Raw genomic sequence first — 27,235 nt, 5'->3', positions numbered from 1 at the left:
ACGTTCCAGATACGTCCTCTATTCGTAATATATTGGTAATTCCATGACTTACTAGTAACGTAACTACAATGTTGTATGTCCGTAATATTATTACCATCAAATTACCATATCACAACGTCGTCAGTTAACGTTATAAAAAAAACCAAGGACGTGATACGTACTCTATTCGTAATATAATGGTCATTCCATGACTTACTGGCAATGTTACAGCAACGTCATGTGCTGGTAATTTCATTATACCATCATTTACGCATTCTTTATATGTTATTATTACCAGAATTTGCCATTTAAAATGTGTAATTAAACGTCAGACACAAGACTGAAATGTCCCTTAAGAAAAAAGAATGTTTCTTTTCACCAAGTCAGAATATGGATGATTGCTTTTTATATATAGTGACGTGACATACAGCGCGCGCCTCCACAAATGGAGTGCGCGCCGCGCACACAGTATGTTGACAAGAGAGTAAAGTTAATTTTTCTGAGAGAAGAATTTATTTTTCCGAGGTAACAACGAATAAATGGCTTTTATAAAAAAGTATAAAGTTAACTTTGGAAAGACGCAAAACCTTTTTTTATTGTTATGTTTACATTAGTGCTGGTGGCCGTTAGAGTTGCCATGGCAACCGGGAAAACATTCAAGCTGCTGGAGAGGACGGCATCGACGTTTCTCCGTGTTTCTCGTCAGTTTAATAGCAATAAAGTTCAACAACTGTGTCAGATTGGTTAATTACCCACAGTCGTACTTTATGTCAATATTTTTACCTCTGTGATTGAACGTCTGAAATATATGTTGGCAAAATGTTACGCTAGCATAGCATATGTTTTTAATGATACTGAGTGCAAAACGTCTTGAATGCTTTTATTTTATGTTTCGCTGTAGGCGATATGTTTTTATTTATAGTTTGGGTGTATTTCATTATTTTTATTTGGATTTTTGTTCATGTTCTGCGTGTTTTTCAAAATAAATGAATTGAATTCATTTTGAGCTCTGCATTCATTGTTCACAGCTGTTGGAATAGCCTTTAAATTAGTTTGGGCGAATGAGGACATAAATTAGGTTAAACTACTGCATGTCCACCCATAGAAAAATAAATAAATATAAAAATTACCAACTGATTACCAACACACAACCATTGATACACAACGTTGCCACGACGTCACAGTTACTAACTGACAACGTCACAAAGTTACGTTGTGGCAACGTATCCGGGAATTTCACTTTTCCGGTTGCCACAACGTAACTAGTTACGTCGCCACGACGAAAGTTTGGTCACCAAATTACGTTGCAGTTACGTAACAGTCACGTATTTTGGTTAGCTGGGAAGACTGAAATGTCCCCTTAAGAAAAAAAATGTTTGTTTTCACCAAATCAGAGTATGGATGACTGGTTTTTATATATAGTGACGTGACATACAGCGCGCGCCTCCACAAATGTAGTGCGCGCGTGCCCACAGTATGTTGATAAGAGTGTAAAGTTAATTTTTCTGAGAGGAGAATTTATTTTTCCGAGGTGACAACGAATAAATGGCTTTTATAAAAATGTATAAAGTTAACTTTGGAAAGACGCAAAACCTTTTTTTACTGTTATGTTTACGTTAGTGCAGGTGGCCGTTAGAGTTGCCATGGCAACCGGGAAAACATTCAAGCTGCTGGAGAGGACAGCGTCGACGTTTCTCCGTGTTTCTCGTCAGTTTTATAGCAATAAAGTTCAACAACTGCGTCAGATTGGTTAAGTAACATTACCCACAGTCTACTTTAAGTACTTTTGTTAATATTTTTACCTTTGTGATTTCCTTGATCGTCTGAAATATATGTTATGCAAAATGTTACGTTAGCATAGCATATGTTTTTAATGATACTGAGAGCAAAACGTCTTGAATGCTTTTATTTTATGTTTCGCTGTAGGCTATATGTTTTTATTTATAGTTTGAGTGTATTTCATTATTTTTATTTGGAGTTTTGTTCATGTTCTGTGTGTTTTTCAAAATAAATGAATTGAATTCATTTCGAGTCTGCATTCATCGTTCACAGCTGTTGGAATAGCCTTTACATTAGTTTGGGCAAATGAGGACATAAATTAGGTTAAACTACTGCATGTCCGCCCATAGAAAAATAAATAAATATAAGAATTACCAACTGATGACCAACACACAACTATTGATACACAACGTTGCCACGACGTCGCAGTTACTAACTGGCAACGTCACAAAGTTACGTTGTGGCGACGTATAGGCACCTTTCACTTTTCCGGTTGCCACGATGTAACTAGTTACGTCGCCACGACGAAAGTTTGGTCACCAAATTACGTTGCAGTTACGTAACAGTCACGTATTTTGGTTAGCTGGGATCATCTCTTCATTTACTTATCCAATCAATTTTTAAAGGGGAACTATTATGTAAAGTTCATTATAAGTTGTTTGAACACAGATGTGTTGTCCACAGTGTGTGTAAATAACCAGCCAAAAATGGTATAAATCAACCCACTCCTTTATTTATAATACCCATAAATCATAAACAGTATCTCCAACTCTCATGTAAGAGTGGAGGGAAGCCACACCCATGACTGGTGATGATCTGCCCTGTTAGCATAGATACCATAGTGTCACAGCAGCTGGAGATGTCTGTGCCAAAAAAAAAGAAAAGAAAAAAGAAACTACAAATGTACTGTTATTGGATGTACCAACAAACATAAGAGTCTCCATAGACTCTCTGCATCTGAGCCACTGAGGACACTATGATTAAATTTCAATTATGAAGGAAATGTGCCGAAGAAAGTCTTTAAAGTCTTTGTTCAATGACAAATATACTAATGAACTTAGATTCAGGATATTTTTACTCCCTAAAATGAGCAGTCATCATTGTTTATTACCAAAGCAACCGCTGCATTCCACGCCACTTTTTGTGTGTATGGAAAAGTGCCTGTACACTTGAGAGCCAGCAAGATCACAAAGAAAGCTTGCTGGTGTGATGTATTCACCTCAGGGAAGCTACTGCCCTCGCTGCAATCCAACTGTTTATTGGCTGTTACAGTCACTAATGGAGCTGAAAAAAAAAAAAAAAAAAAAAGACTCAATCTTAATGAAATAACTTCAGCTCTCTCTTACTGTGCAGTATGCAGTATGTTCATACCCGTGAGCTCATGGATAGTCATTCTGTCCAAGACGTTGAAGGATGTGTCGAGCTTCAGTGGCTGACTGCAGCGCTGACAAACAAAACTCACCTGCATGGTGTTGCTAGAAAACTTCAAACCCTCCATCGTGCTGTAGGAAACAAAACATACAAACCTGTTATAGGAGCTTTTTGGACATTCATCTAGGTAGTGTCTTTTATATACAGTTTTGCTCTTACGTTTACATACCTCCTGAAGAAAATTCAAAATGTTAATCATTTTAACAAAATAAGAGGGTAAAAGTTGTATGTCATTTATTATTTAGTATTTTCCTGAATAAGCTATTTCCCATATAGTCCACAAGACAAAATAACAAAATTTATAAGAACGACCCTGCAGCAACTCATAATGTAAAAACAGTACATAATGTAAAAACTGCACATAATGTAATAAGTATGACATTATTAACATTTTATTACAATAATAATGTAATAATTGTATCAAAACATAAAATCTTGTCAAACATGTCATATTGCTATTTGTATTTTATTTGTAATAGCTTTTTAAACATAAATATTAGTAAATGCAACATTTAAATATTCTTGCAATTATTATTATCATTATCATTATTTTATATATTTATTAAAGCATTCCTATTAATTTACAGTACATTTTAATTCAAAATCCACCAGACTACTGATACTATACTACTACTACTACTACTACTACAACTAGTAGTAGTAGTAGTAGAATAAAGGTGCAAAAGTTATGATTTTATTTATCTTTTTTATATCGCAATTCCAAACCATTTTAGCAGGGATGTGTGGACTTTATAGATAGATGGGTAATTTTATTTTGTCATCCAATTCATCTTTTGGAACACTAAGTGTTAAGTTTTGTTGTCCATTGGTGTGACACCACTAAATTATATATATATTATTTATGTATTTTTTATGTATATTAAACTACATAATCATGGAAAATTATGCAACTGCTAATGGCAGGTTAGCTACAAATAGTAAGGCCAACTGACTCAGAAGGCTGAAACATCCTATGGTGTGACAGATAATGTTACCACCAGAGGACAAGATGTCAGACAAGAGGACAAGGTCTCTTTAAGAAGCACTTTAAATAATTAAAAAGGATTGTTCAACTTATTTATTTTTTATCATTTTCAGTGTTCTTAAATGCAATAATTACATTGATTTTGTTTTTCTGATGTTTTGCAGAAAATTTGTACTGTTAAAAAGTGTCATGAAAATAAGCATAAAATGTGATACTACTTTATTTTTGAGAGAAAAAGGGAAAAGAAGGGAAAAGATCTTAGAAAACGATGCAAAGTAAAAAAGAAAAAAAAAATGGAAGTGATGCCTTAAAAAGAGCAGCCATATACTTTAAAAAATGTGATTTTTTAAAACATGGTTGATTATGTAACAAAATGAAATATTGTTTCTTCTTTAATAAACAAATGAATTCTATTAAATTCTATTGGGGTGTTAAAGTTTAAAAGATATTTGCTCTGTAAAGGAATCATCGCTCGTTTTGTTAATTTTTATAAAAAAAATAACAATAAATAAAAAAAACACATGTTGGTATTGTTTGTATCAAAATTAAATTTTATTTCTTCTTTGACACATTCTAGGTTAAATAAAAAAATACTTTAATTTAATACCCCTCACTCTCTTTAATGCAATAACTACCATTTTTGTACTTTGGTGTCCTATGGTGTGACACACATAAAAGAACTACAAATTTGTTTTTATCTCAAAATATCTTAAAAGAACAGTTGAGTATTTCAGTAGGGGAGATATAATCATCACTCTTCTTAAAATGGTATAATTTTCAGCAGTTTTGAAAGGATGACAGCAAAGTTTATGGATAATATTTTAATGCACTCTTGCAGTGTTTTATTCAGCTCTTACAGTGATTTTCTAGAGTGACATAATAGCGCGTCCTCAACCACTAAAAGTGGCAATTTTAACATGCTATAAAAAATTATCTGTGTTGTATTTTAAGCTCAAACTTCACATACACACTCTGGGAACATCAGAGACTATTTTTACATCTTGTTAAATAGGGCATAATAGGTCCCTTTTAACGCATTTGGGGAATGCCTTAGCAGGATCCGGTGTCTGAAACGCTATCACAGCCTATGATGTCACTACTATTGCGACCCGAACGCACATAAGGAGCACCTAGAGAACAAGTCATCTTCTTTCGTCTTTCAGGGACTGTTTTGTTTGAAATGCTATTCAAAAGGTAAGAACGGCTGTTTACAGATGTCTCAGTCAGTGTGCACATCCATGTATAGTTACCTGGTAACACACTTGATTCGTGCGTCTTTGTTAGAGCATGCATGCCCAGTGCTTGAGAGTTCTGTCGGCATGCACTGTGAGCGTTTCCCTCCGAGGAAGCTCCACTCTCGTTTGTCTGTCTGTTCTCGAGGGAAGCAGGACAGGTTTTTTTTTGTTATGAGAGTGTTTAGCTGATTTAGGATGCATCCTCTATATCAGTAATCAATGCTCTATTTATGTTTGGATGAGTGATGTGTAGGTGTGTGTGCAAGCTTTACATCTATCACACACATTACTTGTGCATTGTTTGTTTGGAATAAGATGAAAGATTATGTGTATTTTCATTATCTTTAGTTAGATGCATTTACATTGTGACTGTGCCTCAGATGCAACCAACTCTGTGTTTGTAAAGGTGTGAACCAAATGGCTCTACAGACATATGGCCCACAGCAACTGATGGGTGTGAATGACAAAGAAACAGCATTGCTCAGAGCAGATCACAGGGAAGATCGATCTCCTGTGGGAGGTCCTAACAGTGTTCTATTGTTTGTAGCCCTTTTGATGTCATGTATAAAGTTCTGTCCCACAGACAGAACTTTAGGTTAATATGTTTTGAAGGCTGACACGCTAACATCGCTGCTGAAGAACTGTGCTACACTACTACCTTCAATAAATTCTTCTCCCCACAAGAACTCTGGTCAAGCTAACTTATTTTATGTATTAGAGAAATCTAATACATTGGTGAGCCACCCAAACGACTGCATGGCCAAATACAGCAAAATCTAACAAAGAGCACGCATTCGCCTGTATAAGGTGGTTTTCTCGCACTTGAGTGTCTCTCTTGGCAACCCTAGTTGCGTGTTTCCTTTCTACACCCACGTTTTTGTGTTATGAAGCCAGTCCTGTCTGTATATGGCAGGACATACATGGTGGCAGATTATGCTGTGCTCCAACATTCTCAGTTACCCTGAGTGTTGTGTGAGCCGGCCTCCTTTCTTTAGAGTTGTTAGGCTGAAGTCTCCATTTTATTGAGCTCCAGGAAGGTCATGAGTGCATGTGTGCTGGACATTCTTTTGGGCCGCCCAAATATCTGGCCTAGGCTTGTACTCAGGAATACATCTTTTTTGAGAGAGGTGGTTAAGCTTTCCACCTCCTAGCATGCAGTAGCCCGGAGTAGGCTACTCCTAGGAGAGCCTCTCCAGCTTAAGACTAGCAGCTAGTGATCCTAGTACACTTCCTCTCTTTGTGAGAGTTGTCCCCGGCCGGGGCCCGCCTTCTGCATTAGGTTATTAATGCAAGTGGCAGTTCCCTGGTGGTGTTAGGCACAGACAAATAGCCAGGTGTTGTAGGCTTTTGTTGAAAGCCTCCCCTGTGGTTGTCCTTGAGCATTGTTAGACTTCGTTGTTTAGAGAGTGGAAAGCACTATGCTGAAGTCTCCGCTCTGCAGAGCTTTGGTAGCAGCTTTGTCTAGTTTGAGATTGGAGCATCTCTCCACCAAAGGCTCCTTGATTATCATCAAGTCGCGGAGAAGAGTGTTGCAGGCCCCTCCTGTGGAATTTCTTTCTGTTGGGGCCTCCATTCCTCCAGAGCTGAACTCAGATGGCCTTTTTCGTCTTGGAGCAAGAGATTTTGCTCAGGTTTTTACCTTTGAGCTTTTCTCAGGTTAGCTCACTTTGCTCCCAGAGCTCTGTGCCCCATATGTGCCCAACACCAGTGATGCTCAGGTCGAGCATGTCGAGTACTCCCCCCTTTCAGGGTGAGTTGCGCACGCTCCCATTAGCCTCAGGCCTGTGGTCGTGTTATGCTAGGGTAGTAGGCCCTGACAGGCCTCCTCGTCAGCCCAGTTGCATAGTTTTGTACTCCCCTTGTTTTAAAGGAAGATAGTGATATTCTGAGTACACGGCTCGTGATGGCAATGTAAACGAGTATTCCAAGCCTGCATACCTCTAGTGGCTATCTCTGCTGGAGTTAGATTTGCTACCAAGTAGTTGGCCCTCCTTGGGTCACCTTGAAAGCGATCCTCCGGGTTGAGCTAGGTTCCTGAGTTTCCTAGTACCATAGAATTGAGCAGATTGTTATCAGGTAGCTAAGGCTCCATTGGAGCCTCCCTGACACTAGGCCTGGAGTTTTAGATCTTTACCAAGTAGTTGGCCCTCAAGCAGGCCTCCTAGAAGGAGATCCTCTGGGTCGAGTAGGTCTTTAGCACTTCCAGCTAAGACAGTCTTCTGACTCCCTAGAATTATATCAGAGTGTAGGCTCTTTAGGAGCCTCCCTGGTACTTGCATTGAGCTTGGTCAATACTTATCTTGGTTGAGTCCAGTGGGTACTCACCTCGCATTGAGGGTCATTCTTTAGAGTACTGCGCTCCCGAGGTCTGATCGGAAGGTTGAAGGTCTCTCGTGAGACCTCCCTGGGAGGTCAGTATTTAAGGCTGAGGACCTCGCCCCCGAGTTGGTCACTGATGTTTAAAAGGTTCTTTTTAGTAAGAACTCCTTTGATCAATCAGCTCCTGTTGGAGCTGGAGGTATGTTTCTCTTTAGGGATCTTATTTAGAGTATTCAGCCTCCAGAGTGCTTGTTAAGAAGCGCTCTGTAGATCCTAGGTTGAGCAGAGTAACTCCCCTCGATTGCAAGGGTTCAAAGCGCTATGCCAAGTCCTGCTCCCCAGGATGCACATCTCTACGTCCGGTCTGAGTTGGTTACTGCCAGTTACTGCCAGTTTGCAGTCCCTCTTTCTGGACCCCTCCTCTGGAGGCTAGTGCCTTAGAGATTCTGTTTTGTTAACAGACAGGTTGCTGGCCAGAATAGGTTACTACTTAGTAGGACCAGGCCAGACTCCCTGGTGGCAGTCAGGGTAGACTATGCTCCCCTGAGAAGTGACTGGCCGGGGCTCCTTTCGGCTCCCTGGCCACATTCCCTTAAAGGGACTCCTTCTGTTTGAAGCTGTTGGTTCCAAGCCTTTGAGCGGCCTTGGTAGGCCTCTAGATGTTTCTGGAAGCCTCTTTGTGGTTTATAGCTTGGGTGGTGGCCGTAGGGAATGCTGTCACTAACGGCCTTTGCGAACCTTAGAAGGAGTGTTTTTTGGCATTTAATTTGAAATTGTTTCTGATATTTGTCACAACCATTTTTTGGCATGCACTCCCCTCAGCATGGCGGCGTGGGTATTTTGTTCGCCAAATGCGTTAAGATGCAGTGTGAGTTCCCTTTCGAAAGGGAAGGTCTCAGGTTATGCGTGTAACCATGGTTCCCTGAGAACAGGGAACAAGACACTGCATCTCCCTGCCATGCCTCGGGGCTACCTGCTCAACAGTCCCTTTGATAAGTGGATGACTTGTTCTCTAGGCGCTCCTTATGTATGTTCGGGTTGCACTAGTAGTGACGTCATAGGCTGTCGCCGGCCAATATGATTGCCGTGATTTGATAGCATTTCAGACACCGGTTCCCGCTAAGGCATTCCCCAAATGCATTAAGACGTGATGGAGTATTTTATCCATCCTATAGAAAACAATTGTAGAATTAGTTTGCTTACTATAAAAGCTAGAAGTGTTTAGAGGCCTCTTGGCCTATGTGACTATAAGGGAAGTCTTAGTGGCCAAGTTAACTGAGAAGTTAACTTGGCCACTAAGCATATTTTGCTGGTAGTTTTCCACCAGACAACAGGAGAATGTGAAATGAATGAGATCATGTTTAAGGGTGTCATGTGAAGGCTTCTTGCCTATGGGGAGTGTTGATTGTTTTTAAAACAATGTTTCATTTTGCCTATGAGAAAGGGAAAGAGAACCATTAATTGGCAGAATTCCACCACAAGAGATTAAGTCAAAAGATGTAAACTAGTTGGCAGTCGGCCACCCTTACAAAGATAATTATCTCATGCATAAGCAACACTTGCAATTTAATTGGTGAAGTGATTGTGGTAAAAATGTTGGGGAGTACTTAAGGGATAGTTCAGCCAAAAATGAAAATTTGATGTTTATCTGCTTACCCCCAGGGCATCCAAGATGTAGGTGACTTTTTTTCTTCAGTCGAACGCAAATTATGATTTTTAACTGCAACCGCTGCCGTCTGTCAGTCAAATAATAGCAGTGATTGGGAACTTGAACAATAAGAGTTGAAAAAACTTCCATAGACAAATCCAAATTAAACCCTGCGGCTCGTGATGGCACATTGATGTCCTAAGACACGAAACGATCAGTTTGTGCGAGAAACTGAACAGTATTTATATAATTTTTTACCTCTAATACACCATGTCCAACTTCTTTCAGCTTCTGGCTAGTGAGGTCTGATCGCGCTCTGACAATGAAAGTGATGTCTTGCGCTCATTGAAGTATATGGGCGAGACATCACTTCCGTCAACAGAACGCGTTTTTTGACCTCACTAACAGGAAGCTGAACGAAGTTGGACATAGTGGTGTATTAGAGGTAAAAAATTATATAAATACTGTTCGGTTTCTCGCACAAACCGATCATTTCGTGTCTTAGGACATTAATGTGTCGTCACGAGCCGCAGGTTTTAATTTTGATTTGTCTAAGCAAGTTTTATTTACTGTTATAGTTGAAGTTCCCATCTAGTGCTATTATTTGACTGACAGACGGCAGCGGTTGCAGTTAAAAATCATAATTTGCGTTCGACTGAAGAAAAAAAGTCACCTACATCTTGGATGCACTGGGGGTAAGCAGATAAACATCAAATTTTCATTTTTGGGTGAACTATCCCTTTAGGAGACTCCAGGAAGAGAAAGGGAGGAGAGCACCTGTAAATGAGATCATGGAAAAAAAAATGTAGGGGTGGATCTTACACTGTTTTAAAAGATAAGAAAAATTTATAAAAACTGTGCCCTGGCTAGAGAGATTCAGATGTGGAGCTGGCATCTCACTTTGTTGCTTGTCAATAAGGTTAAACTCCTGGAACCTAGAACTTCGACTCAGAGTTTTCTTTGAGACCAGAACTGAAGAAACATTGAATTTGCCACAACAATACATGTTGAGAAGACACCGTTTTCTGCTCAGAAAAAGCTCATTTTCTTTGTAAACACTTCCAAAGGATCTGATGAGTCAGTGTTTAAAATTACCACAGCTATACAACAGCAGTATAACCTTCTGACAATTGCTTCTCAAATCTCCGTGAGGTCTAAATGGGATTCACAAAATGTTTATCCATTAAAGATGGGACAGTAACCCCTTTATTTGGCCAACTTGCTCCACAGAATCAAAACCTGTAAGTATAAATTAATTAATGATGTATTCTAAAGGGTGTTCAAAATATGTTATTATTGTGTAGGTGTCCGGCTATACACTTTATTACTGTCTTATTGAAATACTTCTGCTAATCGGCTGTGGGCCACTATTAGTTTTTGTACGTATGAAGTCCACCAAAATCTAAGTTCAGGTGTTTTTTCATAGATATTGGGTAGGTAGGGATGGGTAGGTGTTAGTGGCTGGGGGTCCAGGCTGATTTTTTGCAGCCTTAAGTCATCTTGACTCTGCAGTTGTTTTTGGTGTCTGGTGTAAGATTTGAGGGCCAACCAGACAAATGAATCTTCCAGATGATTCGTTTAAACAATTTCATGCAAAAACTCAACACTCCAGACTCCAAATCAACTATCTAGGACCATAAATGAAGTGGCTCCAGTCTGTCTGAGCTAATGTAGGGATGGCTCAATACCACAATTTTGGCTTTGGTACAGTACCACAATCTAATACTGATACATAAATATTAAATCGATGCCATACAGGGTCTAAATTTTGGTGCAAGTATTGTGCATAATTGTACTCATTCTCGCAGATTTCGCATTTACAAAAGCAGGAAATTACTGCAAATGTTCATTAGTAAATTTATCAACACAGTCTTTTTAAAGGTGCCCTAGAATTGAAAATTGAATTTACCTCGGCATAGTTAAATAATTAAAGTTCTGTAGGAAATGACATACAGTGAGTCTCAAGCACCATTGTTTCCTCCTTCTTAGGTAAATTAGATTTTTGCAAAAGACCTCTGAATAACAGGCAAATCTCAACATAACACCGACTGTGACGCAACAGTCGGGATCATTAATATGTACGCCCCAAACTTTTGCAAATGCCAGCCCATGTTCAAGGCATTAGACAAACCAGTATTAACGTCTGGAGCAGCACAGCAAATCAACAGACTTTATACAGGTAAGCAAGCAAGGACAATAGCGAAAAATGGTAGATGGAGCAATAGTCACTGACATGATCCATGATATCATGATATTTTTAGTGATATTTGTAAATTGTCTTTCTAAATGTTTCGTTAGCATGTTGTTAATGTACTGTTAAATGTGGTTAAAGTTACCATTGTTTCTTACTGTATTCACAGAGACAAGAACCATGTCGTTATTTTCATTATTAAACACTTGAAGTCTGTATAATTTATAAACAAAACTTCATTCTTTATAAATCTCTCCAACAGTGTGTAATGTTAGCTTTAGCTCTGTTAGCTGCAGCCTAGCTACTATCAAACTCATTCAGAATCAAATATAAACATCCAAATAAACACCATACTTACATAATCGGATATGCTGCATGACGAACACTTTGTAAAGATCCATTTTGAGGGTTATATTAGCTGTGTGAAATTTGTTTATGAAATGTTATAGAGTTATAGAGTTGCGAGCTTGGGGGGCAGAGAGCGCGAGCATTTAAAGGGGATGCACGCTGAATCAGCGCATATTTAATTATGCCCCAAAATAGGCAGTTAAAAAAAAAAATCATAAAAAAATCTATGGGGTATTTTGAGCTGAAACTTCACAGACACATTCAAGGGACACCTTAGACTTATATTACATTTTGTGAAAAAGGAGTATATGGCACCTTTAAACCTTGCCAATTTGAAAATTCAAGCAATTTTATCATTCAGTAGTAATGTAGGCTTACTTGGGAGCTCTTTGAGAGATAGTTTCTTTGCGCTTATACAACAAACAAGCAAACATGCCAGTGTATCCCAGCAAACATGCCAGTGTGGGCCCACTACGGGTAAGTGTGGGCAAGGGCAAACCCTTTGGGGCCCCAAAGGAAACCCACATGGAAAACCCGCACGGGTCCTCAGTGGGTTAGCCCATGGGGGGCCCACAGCAGTTTTACCCATTTGGGTCCCCATGAGGGTTTACTCTGGGCAACCCACTGTGGGTTTGCCTACAGAAAATGCACACTGGCCCCCGGTGGGTTACCTCATACAGGGCCCACAAAAGTTTTTCACCGTGGGGCCAGCATGAGAGTTTACTGTGGGCAGCCCACCATGTTAACAGCACAGTTAAATCATTGTTTTAAGATTAGATGCTCAAAGCTCAGAGTTAATCAAACTATTTTTAATGATTCAGTAAAACGTCATAAATGTCATTGCATTCAACAGCTCACACCATACTTAACTAAAACTGCACACAGTCAAGAAGATAGCAAGACAAGTACTGTCTTTGCCTGTTTGCTTGTAGCAGCTGTTCCCATTCTTTTAAAAACATATATTGTTGCAGTGTTTTGCTATTATGTAACATTAAAAATAACTGTTTGTAATGATTTCTTTCTTTCTCTTTTATTTTTATTGGAATTATTATTCATTAGTTACATTTGCAAAACAACTTAAAATGTATAATGTGCACATTCTCTTGATTACTTAACATTTTCTTTAAGAAAACTGCATCCTATGTTTTGACTTAAAGCCTTCAACAATGCATTTATAGAGCTTAGTAACTATTATTAATCACAGTATTTATAAATTTATAAAAACAACACAGGTATTAATACCAATATATTCACTAATTTGACAAATAAATCTGAATTTCTAAAATGTCATTGTAATATAATAACATTATGCAGATGCAGGTTGCATCTTTATAAATGCATTCATGGAATCGACTGACTAATTAATACATCAGTGAATAATAAGAAATCAGTGTAATGGATTATGAGTATGCGCATTGAAAGAGCAAATGCATGACTTATAAGTAATTATAAAAATAATAATATAGCTGCGAGCAGCGATGGCGGGCCCAAGCCCGGTGGCTTCAGGGCAACTGTGCACAGCGGGCAATAGGCATTTAAAACAGTTAAACATCTGTTACGTCCCCCTTTTGTCTAGGGGTGGCGGGAGAGCAACATATAGAAATAAAAAGTAATAAAAGATATGTCCCTTCAAAAACACAGGGCAAAAATGAGAGAGAGTTGGTTCAGTCCGCACTCCCAGAACTCACACAAACACAAAATAACTCTTCAAAAGGTTTATTTAACAAAGTCTCTTATAACAATCAAGGATAAGGCAAAATGGATAAGGATAACTAACAAGACGCTTCTAGCTCCGGGAGGGGGTTAAAGCCAAAGTAACAAACAAAAGGAGTAAGCTAACTGGAGTAAGGGAGTCTAAATAACCTATCGAAACAAAACATCAAATAAACAACAAATCTCTTACCTGACTGCCTCACTAACCAAAAACAGGGGAAAACAGGGGTTAGTAAAAACAAAAAGGCACCCGCCTCCCTACTGCGTCTGCAACATTAAGAACTGCCACAACAGCACATACAACAGGTTTCTCTTAAAGAAGCTTTCACACCAGCAAATACAACAGGTTTCTCTTAAAGAGGCTTTCACAACAACCAAGACAACAAAAGTTCTGGGAGGGGAGACAGGCCACACTCTCTCTGGGAAACAGCCAGCTCCTGCGGTGTAAATGCAAGCTCCTCTCCATACTCTAACGAGGAAAAGGTTGCATCAATTGGGCTCCTGCAAGAGGACAGGGAGGAACAGAGGAAATAGGGAAAAAAAAACTACACTTCCCAGCAGGCTGTTGGGCATCAGAGAGACAGTGTCACATACACAGTCACAGAACGACAAAACAATAAACAATATACGTCCTGGGACGTAACACATCAAAGGGCTATGTCAAATTCACTCCACATTTACTGCACTACAAGGTGCCGCTATAGAGCCCCTCCTCCCCGCCCATTTTCAAAGGATTACATGTGCCAAGTTTTAACATTATTCTGATGAATTTTGAAGCAAATAGGGTAAACATAAGATGGTGATCTCAAAGCATGCTGAAAGTTCCTGCTGCCAGTTGGTGGCGCTATAACATTGACTCACAATAGACACATCTATGTGATCAGCCTTGTAGAACGAAGACATAGCCGAAGATTCATCAAAATTAATTAATGTATGCAGAAGTTATAACACTTTGTTTCCCTTTTCTTGCTATTAATTAGTTGCCTCGCCACGGCCAAACCATTTGAGATATCCAAAATCTGTTTGCAATTAAACAAATTCAATGTGTTAGCAACAAGTTAAAAAAAAGTTTGGTGTAAATTGGATAAACCCTGTAGGAGTAGTAGTATAAAATTCATAGCCTGTTTTTTCAAAAAATTAACATTCAAACAAAAATAGCCGACTTCCTGTTGGTCGGAGCTAATGAATGTAAATTAGAAAATTGTCCGGCTTGATGAGAACAATATGTGTACCGAGTTTGGTGACTGTAGGAAAAACTAACCCCCCCACTTTTGTCAAAAGGTGGCGCTACTGAGCCCCTCCACCACGCCCATTTCTATGGCTTTGTCCATGTCTACTGGTTGACAATATTGATGTGTGTGTCGAGTTTCATGCAATTTGAAGCATGTTAAGAGCCTCAAAAACACTCAAGAATATTATTACAGTTTGACCTGTTGCCATGGCAACAATATTTAAAATATAAAAAATCCTGTCATAGGTCTACATCTGCTGTGTATTGACTTTACACTGATAAAGTTTGAAGCAAATCAGGTAAAAATAAGAGGGTGATCTCAAAGCATTTCAAAAAGTGATACACTTCCTGCTGCCAGTTGGTGGCGCTATAACTTTGACTCACAATAGTCACATCCATGTGATCAGACTACTACAACCAACATACTCGTGAAGTTTCATAAAGATCAATATATGTATGCAGACGTTATAACACATTTCCTGTTTCCCTTTTCTCGCTATAAATTCGTTGCCTCGCCATTGCCAAACCGTTCGAGGTATCAAAAATCCGCTGGCAATTTTTAATCATCAATGTCTTGTCTTCATGCTGACTGAGTTTGGTGGCGATCGGATTAATCGTCTAGGAGGAGTATATCAAATTCCAGAGCATGCATTTTTCAAACCACCCTTAATAGCTGACTTCCTGTTGGCGTGGCGTATAACTTAGAGTACGAAAGTTGTTTGGCCCGATGAGGTCTATATGTGTACCGAGTTTCATATTATTACATGCAAGCGTGTCTGATTTATGGACCAAGTTTTCGGACCCCGTTCAAGGGGGCGCTGTTGAGCCCCCCTGCCACGCCCGGGTACCAGCTTCAGCCCGGCCCTGATGGCCGCGGGTTCTGACCCGTGTGCAAAGTTTCAAGAGTTTTCGAGCACGTTAAGGGTCTCAAAAGTGCCCGAATAGTCGGAAGAATAATAATAATAAATATAGCTGCGAGCAGCGATGGCGGGCCCAAGCCCGGTGGCACCGCCACCCCGGTGGCTTCAGGGCAACTGTGCACAGCGGGCAATAGGCACTTAAAACGGTTAAACATCAAAGGACTATGTCAAATTCACTCCACATTTACTGCACTACAAGGTGCCGCTATAGAGCCCCTCCTCCCTGCCCATTTTCAAAGGATTACATGTGCCAAGTTTTAACATTATTCTGATGAATTTTGAAGCAAATCAGGTAAAAATAAGAGGGTGATCTCAATGTATGCTGAAAGTGACACATTTTCTGCTTCCAGTTGGTGGCGCTATGACTTTGAATCACAATACTCAAATCCATGTGATCAGCCTTGTACAACGAAGACTAAGCCAAAGTTTCATCAAAATCAATTAATGTATGCAGAAGTTATAACACTTTGTTTCCCTTTTCTTGCCATAAATTCGTTGCCTCGCCACGGCCAAACCGTTTGAGATATCCAAAATCCGTTTGCAATTAAACAACTTCAATGTGTTAGCAACAAGTTAAAAAAAGCTTGGTGTAAATTGGATAAACCCTGTAGGAGTAGTAGTATAAAATTCATAGCCTGTTTTTTCAAAAAATTAACATTCAAACCAAAATAGCTGACTTCCTGTTGGTCGGAGCTAATGAATGTAAATTAGAAAATTGTCCGGCTTGATGAGAATAATATGTTTACCGAGTTTGGTGACTGTAGGAAAAACTAACCCCCACTTTTGTCAAAAGGTGGCGCTACTGAGCCCCTCCACCACGCCCATTTCTATGGCTTTGTCCATGTCTACTGGTTGACAATATTGATGTGTGTGTCGAGTTTCATGCAATTTGAAGCATGTTAAGAGCCTCAAAAACACTCAAGAATATTATTACAGTTTGACCTGTTGCCATGGCAACAATATTTCAAATATCAAAAATCCTGTCATAGGTCTACATCTGCTGTGTATTGACATTACACTGATGAAGTTTGAAGCAAATCAGGTAAAAATAAGAGGGTGATCTCAAAGCATTTTAAAAGTGATACACTTCTTGCTGCCATTTGGTGGCGCTATAACTTTGACTCACAATAGTTACATCCATGTGATCAGACTACTACAACCAACACACTCCTGAAGTTTCATAAACATCAATCAATGTATGCAGAAGTTATAACACATTTCCTGTTTCCCTTTTCTCGCCATAAATTCGTTGCCTCGCCACGGCCAAACCGTTTGAGATATCCAAAATCCGTTTGCAATTAAACAACTTCAATGTGTTTGCAACAAGTTAAAAAAAGCTTGGTGTAAATTGGATAAACCCTGTAGGAGTAGTAGTATAAAATTCATAGCCTGTTTTTTCAAAAAATTAACATTCAAACCAAAATAGCTGACTTCCTGTTGGTCGGAGCTAATGAATGTAAATTAGAAAATTGTCCGGCTTGATGAGAATAATATGTGTACCGAGTTTGGTGACTGTAGGAAAAACTAACCCCCCCACTTTTGTCAAAAGGTGGCGCTACTGAGCCCCTCCACCACGCCCATTTCTATGGCTTTGTCCATGTCTACTGGTTGACAATATTGATGTGTGTGTCGAGTTTCATGCAATTTGAAGCATGTTAAGAGCCTCAAAAACACTCAAGAATATTATTACAGTTTGACCTGTTGCCATGGCAACAATATTTCAAATATCAAAAATCCTGTCATAGGTCTACATCTGCTGTGTATTGACATTACACTGATGAAGTTTGAAGCAAATCAGGTAAAAATAAGAGGGTGATCTCAAAACATTTCAAAAAGTGATACACTTCCTGCTGCCAGTTGGTGGCGCTATAACTTTGACTCACAATAGTCACATCCATGTGATCAGACTCCTATAACGAACACACTCGTGAAGTTTCATAAAGATCAATATATGTATTAAGACGTTATAACACATTTCCTGTTTCCTTTTTCTCGCCATAAATTCGTTGCCTCGCCACGGCCAAACCGTTCGAGATATCAAAAATCCCCTGGCAATTTTTAATCATCAGTGTCTTGACTTCATGCTGACCGAGTTTGGTGGCGATCGGATTAATCGTCTAGGAGGAGTATATCAAATTCCAGAGCATGCGTTTTTCAAACAACCCTTAATAGCTGACTTCCTGTTGGCGTGGCGATTAACTTAGAGCGCGAAAGTTGTTCGGCCCGATGAGGTCTATATGTGTACCGAGTTTCATACTAATACGTGCAAGCATGTTTAATATATGGACCAAATTTTCAGACTTTTTTCAAGGGGGCGCTGTCGAGCCCCCCTGCCACGCCCGGGTACCAGCCTCTCCGGCGTCCTAATGGCCGCGGATTCCAATGTGTGTGCCAATTTTCAAGAGTTTTTGAGCATGTTAAGGCCCCCAAAAAGCCCTGGAAGACGGAAAAAAAAAAAAATAAAAAAAAAAAAAAAAAAAATAATAATAATAATCCTTAGAAGAACAAGAGGGCCCTGCGCGAATTTTCGCTTGGGCCCTAATAATAATAAATATAGCTGCGAGCAGCGATGGCGGGCCCAAGCCCGGTGGCACTGCCACCCCGGTGGCTTCAGGGCAACTGTGCACAGCGGGCAATAGGCACTTAAAACGGTTAAACATCAAAGGACTATGTCAAATTCACTCCACATTTACTGCACTACAAGGTGCCGTTATAGAGCCCCTCCTCCCTGCCCATTTTCAAAGGATTACATGTGCCAAGTTTTAACATTATTCTGATGAATTTTGAAGCAAATCAGGTAAAAATAAGAGGGTGATCTCAATGTATGCTGAAAGTGACACATTTTCTGCTTCCAGTTGGTGGCGCTATGACTTTGAATCACAATAGTCAAATCCCTGCGATCAGCCTTGTACAACGAAGACTAAGCCAAAGTTTCATCAAAATCAATTAATGTATGCAGAAGTTATAACACTTTGTTTCCCTTTTCTTGCCATAAATTCGTTGCCTCGCCACGGCCAAACCGTTTGAGATATCCAAAATCCGTTTGCAATTAAACAACTTCAATGTGTTAGCAACAAGTTAAAAAAAGCTTGGTGTAAATTGGATAAACCCTGTAGGAGTAGTAGTATAAAATTCATAGCCTGTTTTTTCAAAAAATTAACATTCAAACCAAAATAGCTGACTTCCTGTTGGTCGGAGCTAATGAATGTAAATTAGAAAATTGTCCGGCTTGATGAGAATAATATGTGTACCGAGTTTGGTGACTGTAGGAAAAACTAACCCCCCACTTTTGTCAAAAGGTGGCGCTACTGAGCCCCTCCACCACGCCCATTTCTATGGCTTTGTCCATGTCTACTGGTTGACAATATTGATGTGTGTGTCGAGTTTCATGCAATTTGAAGCATGTTAAGAGCCTCAAAAACACTCAAGAATATTATTACAGTTTGACCTGTTGCCATGGCAACAATATTTCAAATATCAAAAATCCTGTCATAGGTCTACATCTGCTGTGTATTGACATTACACTGATGAAGTTTGAAGCAAATCAGGTAAAAATAAGAGGGTGATCTCAAAACATTTAAAAAAGTGATACACTTCCTGCTGCCAGTTGGTGGCGCTATAACTTTGACTCACAATAGTCACATCCATGTGATCAGACTCCTATAACGAACACACTCGTGAAGTTTCATAAAGATCAATATATGTATTAAGACGTTATAACACATTTCCTGTTTCCTTTTTCTCGCCATAAATTCGTTGCCTCGCCACGGCCAAACCGTTCGAGATATCAAAAATCCCCTGGCAATTTTTAATCATCAGTGTCTTGACTTCATGCTGACCGAGTTTGGTGGCGATCGGATTAATCGTCTAGGAGGAGTATATCAAATTCCAGAGCATGCGTTTTTCAAACAACCCTTAATAGCTGACTTCCTGTTGGCGTGGCGATTAACTTAGAGCGCGAAAGTTGTTCGGCCCGATGAGGTCTATATGTGTACCGAGTTTCATACTAATACGTGCAAGCATGTTTAATATATGGACCAAATTTTCAGACTTTTTTCAAGGGGGCGCTGTCGAGCCCCCCTGCCACGCCCAGGTACCAGCCTCTCCGGCGTCCTAATGGCCGCGGATTCCAATGTGTGTGCCAATTTTCAAGAGTTTTTGAGCATGTAAAGGCCCCCAAAAAGCCCCGGAAGACGGAAAAAAAAAAAAATAAATAAAAATAAAAAATAATAATAATCCTTAGAAGAACAAGAGGGCCCTCGCACCCGGGCTCACCGCCACCCATTGGCCTCAGGAAAACAGCGAAAAGTGGGCGTCATGCATTTAAGTGAGGGAATACAGGAGAATTATGCCAAAGTCATTTCGAAATGCCACACTTCCTGCGGCCAACAGGTGGCGCTTTTACCGTAACTGAATTTTGCCATGTTGATGTCTTCAGGCCAGGACTATCATTGAACACGTGAAGTTTGAAGCAGATCGGACATTGTATGCCTGAGTTACAACAACTTCCTGTTTCTTTCGTGGCGTTAATCGCATAAATTAGCACTCAGCCAAGTGTTGCATGATTTAACGTGTCTCTAGCATGTTTGGTACTTCGTGGCATAATGAAATGTGACTCTGGTAGTGAATTACATTGTGAAGCATGCCATTTCCTGTTGCCAGCAGGTGGCACTATGACTAACTAAATATTGTCATATAGATGTCTTTAGGCCAGGACTCTTATCACACATGTGAAGTTTGGGGCAGATCGGACATTGTATGCCTAAGTTACAGCAGCTTCCTCTTTCATGGCGAAACATTAGACTTTGTCAGGCCGCCACAGACACGCCCTTCAGCGAAAACTCAAGATCTTTGAAATTTATCATCGCTAAGGTCTTGAGATTAGACTGACAACATTTGATGTTGATCTGGTTAATCACAGTATAAAACATGTCATTTCCTGTTGCCTGCAGGTGGCGCTATGACTGTAACTGAATATTGTTATGAAGATGTCTTCAGGTTAGGACTCTAATAAAGCATGTGAAGTTTGGGGCAGATCCGACATTGTTTGTCTGAGTTACAACAACTTCCTTTTTCATGGCGAAGACATCAAACTTTGTCAGACCGCCACGGACACGCCCTTCAGTGAAATCTCTAGATCTTCACAATTTAACGTCACAAAGGCCTTTAGATTAGACTGACCAAAAATGACATTGATCTGATTAAATCTCTAGGAGGAGTTCGTTAAAGTACAACGTCTGGAAAAAGCAAAAAACAGTGAATTAATTCAAAATATCTGACTTCCTGTTTGGTTTCGGATTTCGCTCCAAGATAATTTTTTGTAGGTACTGGGCTGATAAATGTGTGTACCGAATTTCAAAGCCCTAGTGTAATGTAGCGAGTGGGGCTGTACGTTAGATGGCGCTATCGAGCCATTTTGCCACGCCCAAGTCCGAAACCCATAACAGACGTAAATTTTCACCACTTCTGACGCGTGTGCAAAGTTTTGTGAGTTTTCGAGCACGTTTAGGCCCTCTCAAATGCGATTCACTTTGGAGAAGAATAATAACTAGAATGTACATTTCCTGAAGAAAATGTGAATGGTGCTTGCAGTGGCAAAATTCGGCACCGGTTGCTAGGGTGCTGTAATATGTTGCTAGGGCGTGGCTATGAAGTCACTAATTATTGGCTGCTTGATAGGCCAAGTCAAAAGAGCCTAGCCCCAAGTCTCTATGACCTTCTGATCCAAAGATATGATCTCACAGATTTGGTCCCCATGTTAAGTCTATGGGACATTTTTCAGACGATTTTTCGTCCGCTGTGCAAATGAGCCCACCCTCATGTTTCTATGACACTCCTATCCAAAGATATTCCTTTGATCTTTTTCAATGGAAGTCTATGGAACTTGTTGCTATGGTGCTCTATATGGTTGCTAGGGCGTGGCTCGATAGCTTCACAATGATCCTGAGAGACTGATTGGTTGCCTGAGTAAAATGAGCCCACCCCCTTGTCTCTATGACATTGTGATCCAGAGTTATGTTCAATACAAAATCCCTATGTAATTTCCCATAGTAGGAAAAACACAGTACTTCCTGGTTCATGGGCACGGCTTCACCATAGTATGTCTATGGGGCAACTTTGGGCAGCTCTTGCGCCCCAGGGGTACAACTTACACCCCATTTTGAGGTATGGTCTGAGAGAGCCTATCAGGCTCTTCAAACGTGGCAACCCACATGTTTCTATGAAATTCTCGTTAGGAGCTATTACTCGTCAAAGTTTGTCCCAATGCAAAGTCTATGGGATTTTTTTCGCTACTTTTTCGCCCGCTGGACGAACATCGTACACCCGATCGCTTATAAAAGTCATAGCACACCTCTCCTCAATGAGCCGGTCGATTTGACACCTCATTCATGGGTCTATGACAAAAACTGCGGGAGGAGTAGCGCGCAGAAATTGTGTCCAGAAGAAGAAGAAGAAGAACTAGAATGTACATTTCCTGAAGAAAATGTGAATGGTGCTTGCAGTGGCAAAATTCGGCACCCGGTTGCTAGGGTGCTGTAATTGGTTGCTAGGGCGTGACCATGAAGCCACTAGTTATTGGCGGCTTGATAGGCCGAGTCAAAAGAGCCCAGCCCCAAGTCTTTATGACCTTCTAAACCAAAGATATGATCTCACAGATTTGGCCCCCATGTTAAGTCTATGGGAGTTTTTTCAGCCGTTTTTTCGTATGCTGTGCGAACATCGTACACCCGATCACTTAGAAAAGTCATAGCACACCTCTCCTCAATAAGCCGGTCGATTTGACACCTCATTCGTGGGTCTACGACAAACGGTGCGGGACGAGTTACGCGCCAAAGTTTTGTTCAGGTGAATAGTAATTACAATACTAGAATGTACATTTCCTGAAGAAAATGTGAATGGTGCTTGCAGTGGCAAAATTCGGCACCCGGTTGCTAGGGTGCTGTAATTGGTTGCTAGGGCGTGACCATGAAGCCACTAGTTATTGGCGGCTTGATAGGCCGAGTCAAAAGAGCCCAGCCCCAAGTCTTTATGACCTTCTAAACCAAAGATATGATCTCACAGATTTGGCCCCCATGTTAAGTCTATGGGAGTTTTTTCAGCCGTTTTTTCGTATGCTGTGCGAACATCGTACACCCGATCACTTAGAAAAGTCATAGCACACCTCTCCTCAATAAGCCGGTCGATTTGACACCTCATTCGTGGGTCTACGACAAACGGTGCGGGACGAGTTACGCGCCAAAGTTTTGTTCAGGTGAATAGTAATTACAATACTAGAATGTACATTTCCTGAAGAAAATGTGAATGGTGCTTGCAGTGACAAAATCGCCACTCGGTTGCTAGGCGGTTGCTAGGGTGTTCTGGGTGGTTGCTAGGCGGTTGCTATGTAACCTGGGTGGTTGCTAGGGTGTTGCTAGGCAGTTGCTAAGGTACTTGGGGTGGTTGCTAAGGTGTTGCTAAACGGTTGCTAGGGTGTTCTGGGTGGTTGCTAGGCGATTGCTATGGTAACCTGGGTGGTTGCTAGGGTGTTCTGGGTGGTTGCTAGGCGGTTGCTATGTAACCTGGGTGGTTGCTAGGGTGTTGCTAGGCAGTTGCTAAGGTACTTGGGGTGGTTGCTAAGGTGTTGCTAAACGGTTGCTAGGGTGTTCTGGGTGGTTGCTAGGCGATTGCTATGGTAACCTGGGTGGTTGCTAAGGTGTTGATAGGCGGTTGCTAGGGTGTTCTGGGTGGTTGCTAGGCGGTTGCTATGGTAACCTGGGTGGTTGCTAGGGTGTTCTGGGTGGTTGCTAGGCGGTTGCTATGGTAACCTGGGTGGTTGCTAGGCGGTTGCTAAGGTACTTGGGGTGGTTGCTAAGGTGTTGCTAGGCGGTTGCTAGGATGTTCTGGGTGGTTGCTAGGCGGTTGCTAGGCGGTTGCTATGGTAACCAGGGTGGTTGCTAGGGTGTTGCTAGGCAGTTGCTAAGGTACTTGGGGTGGTTGCTAAGGCGTTGCTAGGCGGTTGCTATGGTGTTCTGGGTGGTTGCTATGTGGTTGCTATGGTAACCAGGGTGGTTGCTAGGGTGTTGCTAGGCAGTTGCTAAGGTACTTGGGGTGGTTGCTAAGGTGTTGCTAGGCGGTTGCTAGGGTGTTCTGGGTGGTTGCTAGGCGGTTGCTAGGCGGTTGCTAGGCGGTTTCTATGGTAACCAGGGTGGTTGCTAGGGTGTTGCTAGGCAGTTGCTAAGGTACTTGGGGTGGTTGCTAAGGCGTTGCTAGGCGGTTGCTATGGTGTTCTGGGTGGTTGCTAGGCGGTTGCTATGGTAACCAGGGTGGTTGCTAGGCAGTTGCTAAGGTACTTGGGGTGGTTGCTAAGGTGTTGCTAGGCAGTTGTTAAGGTACCTGGAGTGGTCACTATGGTGTTGCTAGGCGGTTGCTAGGGTGTTCTGGGCGGTTGCTATGGTAACCTGGGTGGATGCTATGGTGTTACTAGGTGGTTGGTAGTTGGCACAGATAGTTACTATGGAGTTTCTATAGAGTTCTTAGCATGTTCTCATCCCACTTTAGCACTTAGCTAATCACTATTAGCATGTAGCTATTAACTGCTAGCATGTGTAGCATGTTGCAAGTACAGTTTGCTAGCATGAGTCAAAAAAGCCAACCCCCATGTCTCTACAATGTTCTGATGCAGAGATATAGGCATCGCTAAATGGTTGCTAGGGTACTCTGTTTGGTTGCTAGGGAGTGGCTTGGCAGTTGCCAATGATGATACTCCAAAGGCTGCTTGACAACATAAACCAACCCCCATGTCTTTATGATGTTCTGATGCAGAGATATGGATCTTGAAAAACGGTTGCTAGGGTAATCTGGTTGGTTGCTAGGGAGTGGCCTGGCAGCTACCAATGATGATACTCCAAAGGCTGCTTGACAATATAAACCAACCGCCATGTCTCTATGATGCTCTGATGCAGAGATATAGATCTTGCTAAACGGTTGCTAGGGTACTCTGTTTGGTTGCTAAGGAGTGGCTTGGCAGCTACCAATGATGATACTCCAAAGGCTGCTTGACAATATAAACCAACCCCCATGTCTTTACGATGTTCTGATGCAGAGATATACATCTTGAAAAACGGTTGCTAGGGTACTCTGTTTGGTTGCTAGGGAGTGGCTTGGCAGCTGCCAATGATGATACACCAAAGGCTGCTTGCCAGTATGAATGATTTAAACCAACCCCCATGCTTGCATGATATTCAGATTTGAAGATATCCCTCTTTGCTTTGTGTTGCTAGGGTGCTCTAAATGGTTGCTAAGGCGTGGCTAAGATGTCTTTAAGGTGATTTTTGATTGGCGGTTTGCTGCCTCGAGTCAAATGAGCCCACCCTCATGTTTGTATGACACTCCTATCCAAAGATATTCATTTGATCTTTTTGAATGGAAGTCTATGGATCTTGTTGCTATGGTGCTCTATATGGTTGCTAGGGCGTGGCTTGATAGCTTCACAATGATCCTGAGAGACTGATTGGCTGCCTGAGTGAAATGAGCCCACCCCCTTGTCTCTATGACATTGTGATCCAGAGTTATGTTCAATACAAAATCCCTATGTAATTTCCCATAGTAGGAAAAACACACCATTTCATGGGCACGGCTTCACCATAGTATGTCTATGGGGCAACTTTGGGCAGCTCTTGTGCCCCAGGGGTACAACTTACACCCCATTTTGAGGTATGGTCTGACAGAACCTGTCAGCCCCTTCAATCGTGGTGACCCACATGTTTCTACGAAATTCTCGTTAGGAGCTATGACTCGTCAAAGTTCGTCGCAATGTTAAGTCTATGGGATTTTTCGCCCGATTTTTCGCCCGCCGGACGAACATCGTACACCCGATCGCTTATAAAAGTCATAGCACACCATTCCCGAATAATCCGCACGATTTGACACCTCATTCGTGGGTCTAGGACAAAAGCTGCGAGACTAGTTACGCGCCGAAATTTTGTCCAGAAGAAGAAGAAGAAGAAGAAGCAGAATAATAACTAGAATGTACATTTCCTGAAGAAAATGTGAATGGTGCTTGCAGTGGCAAAATTCGGCACTCGGTTGCTAGGGTGCTGTAATTGGTTGATAGGGCGTGGCCATGAAGTCACTACTTATTGGTGGCTTGATAGGCCGAGTCAAAAGAGCCCAGCACCAAGTCTCTATGACCTTATAAACCAAAGATATGATCTCACAGATTTGGCCCCCATGTTAAGTCTATGGGAGTTTTTTCAGCCATTTTTTCGTACGCTGTGCGAACATCGTACACCTGATTGCTTAGAAAAGTCATAGCACACCTCTCCTCAATAAGCCGGTCGATTTGACACCTCATTCGTGGATCTACGTCAAAAACTGCGAGACGAGTCACGCGCCAAAGTTTTGTTCAGGTGAATAGTAATTACAATACTAGAATGTACATTTCCTGAAGAAAATGTGAATGGTGCTTGCAGTGGCAAAACTATGCTAACATAATTACCGTCCTGCTAGGATGTTTTTAGCAAGATGCTAACATGATTAGCATGTTGCAACCATGATGCTAACACCCTTAGCATGCTGCTAACATGTTTTAAACAATATGCTAATCATGTTAGCATAATGCTAGCAACATGCTAACATGATTAGCATGGTTTTAACAAGATGATAACATGATTAGCATGTTTGCTAGCATGATGCTAACATGATTAGCATGTTTGCTTAGCATGATGCTAACATGATTAGCATGCTACTAACATGATGCTAACACAATTAGCATGTTACCAGCATGATGCTAACACATTTTTACTAGTTTGTGTCATGTTTAAACCCTAAGCTAATCACTATTAGCATGTAGCTATTCACTGCTAGCATGTGTAGCATGTTGGAAGTCCAGTTTGCTAGCATTAGTCAAAAGAGCCATCCGCCATGTCTCTATGATGCTCTGATGCTCTGATGCAGAGATATAGATCTTGCAAAACGGTTGCTAGGGTACTCTGTTTGGTTGCTAGGGAGTGGCTTGGCAGCTGCCAGTAATGATAAACCAAAGGCTGCTTGCCAGTATGAATGATATAAACCAACCCCCATGCCTCTATGATATTCAGATTTGAAGATATCCCTCTTTGCTTTGGGTTGCTAGGGTGCTCTAAATGGTTGCTAGGGCGTGGCTATGAAGTGTTTCAGGTGATTCGTGATTGGCCGTTTGCTGCCCCGAGTCAAATGAGCCCACCCTCATGTTTCTATGACACTCCTATCCAAAGATATTCATTTGATCTTTTTCAATGGAAGTCTATGGAACTTGTTGCTATGGTGCTCTATATGGTTGCTAGGGCGTGGCTTGATAGCTTCACAATGAACCTGAGACACTGATTGGTTGCCTGAGTAAAATGAGCCCACCCCCTTGTCTTTAAGACATTGTGATCCAGAGTTATGTTCAATACAAAATCCCTATGTAATTTCCCATAGTAGGAAAAACACAGTAC

General features: G+C 41.0%; 1 protein-coding gene across 3 annotated transcripts in view; it reads right to left on the bottom strand.

The window, feature by feature from the left end:
* Positions 1-27,235, bottom strand: part of becn1 (beclin 1, autophagy related) — a 198,135-nt gene that overhangs the window by 66,315 nt on the left and 104,585 nt on the right. For 2 of the 3 annotated variants that reach the window (XM_067369468.1, XM_067369469.1), the window contains exons 2-3: positions 3,130-3,260; positions 2,978-3,042 (exon numbers count right to left, since the gene is read on the bottom strand). In XM_067369468.1, coding sequence (XP_067225569.1) covers positions 2,978-3,042; positions 3,130-3,256 — 192 coding nt within the window. In that variant the 5' untranslated portion in view covers positions 3,257-3,260. Of the gene's footprint in view, positions 1-2,977; positions 3,043-3,129; positions 3,261-27,235 lie in introns of those variants that run through there. The other variant, XM_067369470.1, reaches the window with a different exon arrangement.

The sequence above is a fragment of the Chanodichthys erythropterus genome, chromosome 19 (assembly GCF_024489055.1).
Source record: "Chanodichthys erythropterus isolate Z2021 chromosome 19, ASM2448905v1, whole genome shotgun sequence".
NCBI lineage: Eukaryota > Metazoa > Chordata > Actinopteri > Cypriniformes > Xenocyprididae > Chanodichthys > Chanodichthys erythropterus.
This window is presented reverse-complemented; position numbering and strand designations above follow the sequence as displayed.